We start from the raw sequence: 5,245 nt of genomic DNA, 5'->3' as shown, positions 1-5,245 counted from the left end.
AAAATATAATTGAATATCATCTGCATAGCAGTGATATGATATTTCTAATAATGAAGAAAAGATTCAGCAGGATGAATGAGTGTAAGCGTGTGCTGATGTGTTTCTTTATTTCACAGGCAGATGATCTGAAAGATCAGTGTGTTTAAGGGCCGCAGTGTGTTTGGACTCACAACAGTCAGGACCGGGACAGAAACAGCAAACACCTGACGGACTGTAACGGGCAGGAGGAGGAGTCCATGAGAGAACCGGCTCTACTGGTGCAGTGTTTCACTGACATTTCCTTCTTTAGAGTCGCATTAACTCTCCTCAGTATCATTCTTACACAAACACAAGGACAACAGACGAGCGAGGCATTCGTCCAGAGCTTCAGATTACAGGTAAGAGCTTCACACCTGAGACTCAGAGAGCAGAAAGAAACTCTCACTGCGTCTTAGAAGAGATTTATATATCTGCTGTACGAACGTGTGCTTGTGAACTGCTCTGTAAATCTACAACTCTGAAGGACTGTTGATTAACTCCACTAACAACGACAACAGGACAGAGAGTTGAACCCCGGTCGGAAAAGTGCCTCCGAATGTGACGAGGAGGACCTGAAGGAGAACAGTGATTGAATTCTCTGACATGCAGCTGGATGAAGCTGATGCAGATCTCATTGATTTCACATTTACACAATCGTTAGACGCTTTTATCTAAATTAGATTCAAAGTGTATTTTATCAGATCTTGCTTTCCAGAGGAATCGAAGGCATGACCTTGGCGTTGCTAGCACCATGTTTGTTTGTTTGTTAAGCTTAATTGGTTACTAGAGCGCTTGTTCAGGGTTTCAGGCTGGCTTTATGACACACCTAATAATTAATCGCCTAGAGAAATAATAGCCCTGGTTAATAAATAAGCTAAGCCAAGGATAGAGCTTGTGGTAGTTTGATTACTAACTGGACCAAAAAGCATAATCTCTGTTTTATTTTCATTGAATTTTAAAAAATTAAACGCCATCCAGTCCTTTATGTCAGTCAAAAGCAAACTCATACCAGACACACCGTCTTTTGGAAGAGGCAGATAAATCTGCGTATCAACGGCATACAAATGAAACAAAATATTGTGTTTCCTAAACATAGATCCTAAAGAGAGTATGTACAGTGAGAATAAAAGGGGGGCGAAAACAGACCTTTGAGGGACTCCGCAGTGGAGCTGGTGTTGACACATATTCTCCGGGTTTAACAACAAAATTTCTATCTGTTAGATAAAACTTAAACCATTTAAGAGCAGTCCCAGGAATTCCATTTACATTTACATTTATTCATTTAGCAGACGCTTTTATCCAAAGCGACTTACAGATGAAGACAGTGGAAGCAATCAAAAACAACAAAAAGAGCAATGATATATAAGAGCTATAACAAGTCTCAGTTAGGTTAACACAGTACACGTAGCATGGGATTTTAAATAATATAATAAATAAAAAGAAAACAGATAGAATAAAAAATAAAAATAAAAAAAGAATAGAGCAAGCTAGTTAGAGGTCTTTGCACATACATATACAATTGCATAATAAATGAAAAGAAAATAGAATATAAACAGATTAGAAAGGTAGTTAGATTGTTTTAAGAATAGAATTAGAATAGTGAGTGCTAAAGTTAGAGGGTCAAATAAAGATGGAAGAGATGTGTTTTAAGATGATTCTTGAAGATGGCTAAGGACTCAGCTGCTCGGATTGAGTTGGGGAGGTCATTCCACCAGGAGGAACATTTAATTTAAAAGTCCGTAAAAGTGACTTTGTGCTTCTTTGGGATGGCACAATCAAGCGACGTTCACTTGCAGAACACAAGCTTCTAGAGGCACATAAGTCTGAAGTAACAAATTTAGGTAATGGGTGCAGAGCCAGTGGTAGTTTTGTAGGCAAACATCAATGCCTTGAATTTTATGCGAGCAGCTATTGGAAGCCAGTGCAAATTGATAAACAGAGGTGACATGTATTCTTTTTGGCTCATTAAAAATTAATCTTGCTGCCGCGTTCTGGATTAATTGTAAAGGTTTGATAGAATTGGCTGGAAGACCTGCCAAGAGGGCATTGCAATAGTCCAGCCTGGACAGAACAAGAGCTTGAACAAGGAGTTGTGTAGCATGTTTCGAAAGAAAGGGCTTGATCTTCTTGATGTTGAATAAAGCAAATCTGCAGGATCGGACAGTTTTAGCAATGTGGTCTGAGAAAGTCAGCTGATCATCAATCATAACTCCAAGGCTTCTAGCTGTTTTTGAAGGAGTTATGGTTGATGTGCCTAACTTGATGGTGAAATAGTGATGAAACGATGCGTTTGCTGGAATCACAAGCAGTTCTGTCTTGGCAAGGTTGAGTTGAAGGTGATGGTCCATCATCCAGGAAGAAATGTCTGTTAGACAAACTGAGATGCGAATAGGTACCGTCGGATCATCAGGATGGAATGAGAGGTAGAGTTGAGTGTCGTCAGCATAGCAGTGGTATGAAAAGCCATGTTTCTGAATGACAGAACCTAAAGATGCCATGTAGAAAGAGAAGAGAAGTGGTCCAAGAACTGATGCAAATTGAAGAAGATGCAAATTGGCATGTCTCGTAAAGTCTTGTTTTCTGAAAAATTGTTCAAAACAAAGTTTATGATTAAAACAAGAACAAATATCTGTCAGTGGGCTCAGAAAAATCTACTTAATTCAAAGTTTTCATTCCCCACTGACCAATATTTATTCTTGTTTTAATCATAAACTCATTCTCATTTCTCAGAAAACAAGACTTCTTATCTTAATTTCTCATCTTTAGTAAATGATTCTTGATTTAAGGATGTTTAGATATTTGTACTGAAAAACAAGACACAAAACCAGGTCCAGTAGTGCACAACACAGCGAAATCTCACAACACAACAACATTAGCACAACACAACAGAAATGGTGCTATGCACACAAACATATATATTTGCTACTTTTTAATGCCTGAGCTCATCTTTAATAACTATGGCGCCACTTCTTTTTAAGCGCTGTTATATATGAATGAGTCGAGGGATTTAATGCAGGGTCTAAAGATCTAACAAAATATAATTTTGATATTCAGTATATTTTCACAAACTCTTAAAGTTTCTATGGGACAGTACATTATATATCACCCTATATCATACTACCATTTCAATAGTGTTTACATTAAGTGCAACTAACCAGCCTTTTTGACATACAGGCTATTTGCAGTAATTACGCTCAGCAATCTCTGGTTGGACCACACAAAATAAAAATGAGGTGCGCAGGGGACCAGAGCAGTATAGTAGTGAGTAAGGCACGTAAAAGTAGCATTTTGACGTGATCGAGCCGAGATAATGTCCACTTTTTAATGTCACAACTTCTGTTCTGATTTAAGACTTTTTAATGCTGTCATATGTAGAAGGGCGAGTTAAGATTTTCTAAGAAACCCTGACTGTTGATGATCTTCACATCTCTTCCTGCAGCATGACGGATAACGTGCGGCGTGTGATGTCTAAAGATGGCCGCAGTAATGTGAAGATCGACAACGTGGAAGGGATGGTCAAGCTCTTCCTGCACGACATCTGGACCACGGTGGTGGACATAAAATGGCGTTATAAGATCACGCTGTTCGCCTCCACCTTCGTCATGACGTGGTTCGTGTTCGGAGTCATCTTCTACCTCATCGGCCTGAGGAACGGAGACTTCCACGCCGACCCGTCGTCCAATCACACGCCGTGCGTGATGAATGTGGACTCGCTGACCGGTGCATACCTGTTCTCACTGGAGACCCAGACCACCATCGGCTACGGCTTCCGGCACATCTCCGAGGAGTGTCCTCTCGCTATCCTGACGCTGGTGGTGCAGCTGGTCATCACGGGTTTGGCTGAGATCTTCGTGACCGGTGCGTTTCTGGCCAAGCTGGCGAGACCCAAGAAGCGCGCGGGAACCATCAAGTTCAGCCGGTCAGCAGTGGTGTGCAAGCGAGGCAGGAGCTGGTGTCTGATGGTGCGCGTGGCCAACATGAGGAACAGCCTCCTGATTCAGTGTCAGCTCTCGGGGAAACTGCTGTCGACCCACGTCACACAAGAAGGTGAGAAAACCCTCGTCCATCAGAGCAGCGTGGACTTCCAGCTGGACTCCTGTGGCGAGTGTCCGTTCCTGCTGCTGCCGCTCACCTTCTGCCACGTGCTGGACGAGCGAAGCCCGCTGAGGAGCCTCACGGCCGACAACCTGTCCAAACAAGACTTCGAGCTGCTGGTGACCCTCAATGGCACCATGGAGTCCACAGCTGCCACCTGCCAGAGCCGCACGTCCTACGTGCCGCAGGAGATCCAGTGGGGTTACGAGTTCAAACCTGTGCTGTCCAACATGTCCGGCGGGAAACTGGCCGCAGACTTCAGCTTCTTCGACAAGATGCAGGCCTGCAGCGAGCTGCCAAACATCCACAACAACACAGAGAAGCTCCAGCTGGAGGAGGAATACAGACGGGAATGAAGAGACCAGACGCGTGTCAAGAATGAGCTGGAAAAACTCCCCAAATCATTCTGGAAGAGCATCCGACTGTGAGCCAGATCTGATCTGGAGCTAAAAACCTGAAGTGTTGGCTGCTTCTGTGAAACACAGCAGAATTCAACAGTCAAAACACTTCAGATCAAAACGATTTGATTTCTGACCAGATCCTGGTCTTGTTGAGAATGATTCATCAGTGACAGAATTTGATTGCTGTGATCAATATATATTTTTATCTTTGTGGAAACCGTGATACATTTTATTTTTCAGGATTCACAGATGAATAAAGTTCAAAAGAACAGCTTTTATTTGAAATAGAAATCTTTTGTCATGTTGTAAATGTCTTTACTGTTACTCTCAATCAATTTAATGCATCCTTGAGGAATAAAAGTATTCATTTCTTTATTTTATTTATTTAGGGTTAGTTCACCCAAAAATGAAAATTCTATCATTTATAATGTTTCCGTTCCCTTGCTGTCTGCGCAGGGTCAGAGCTCTCGGATTTCATCAAAAGTATCTTCATTTGTTCTGAAGGTGAATGAAGGTCTTACAGGTTTGGAACGATATGAAGGTGAATAATTAATGACAGAATTAACATTTTTGGGTGAATATCCCTTTAAATCTTTCTGGCCCCAAACCTTTTTAAGATAGTGTATCATGGTTTATATATATATAAAAAATAAATAATTCAGCTTTGATCACAGGAAACAATTACATTTTACTGTCTCTTCACAGAGAAAACAACTATTTTAAGTTCTAGT

General features: G+C 41.4%; 1 protein-coding gene across 1 annotated transcript; it reads left to right on the top strand.

The window, feature by feature from the left end:
- The first annotated feature begins 281 nt into the window (after positions 1-281).
- On the top strand, positions 282-5,128 carry kcnj15 (potassium inwardly rectifying channel subfamily J member 15). Its single transcript, XM_059545300.1, has 2 exons — positions 282-377; positions 3,458-5,128. The coding sequence occupies exon 2, from the start codon at positions 3,459-3,461 to the stop codon at positions 4,467-4,469; it is 1,011 nt and encodes a 336-aa protein (XP_059401283.1). The 5' UTR covers positions 282-377; position 3,458; the 3' UTR covers positions 4,470-5,128.
- The last annotated feature ends 117 nt before the right edge of the window (positions 5,129-5,245 follow it).

Source organism: Carassius carassius, chromosome 49 (genome assembly GCF_963082965.1).
Source record: "Carassius carassius chromosome 49, fCarCar2.1, whole genome shotgun sequence".
Classification (NCBI taxonomy): domain Eukaryota; kingdom Metazoa; phylum Chordata; class Actinopteri; order Cypriniformes; family Cyprinidae; genus Carassius; species Carassius carassius.
The sequence above is the reverse complement of the archived record's forward strand: the minus strand, read 5'-3'. Positions and strand labels throughout refer to the sequence as shown.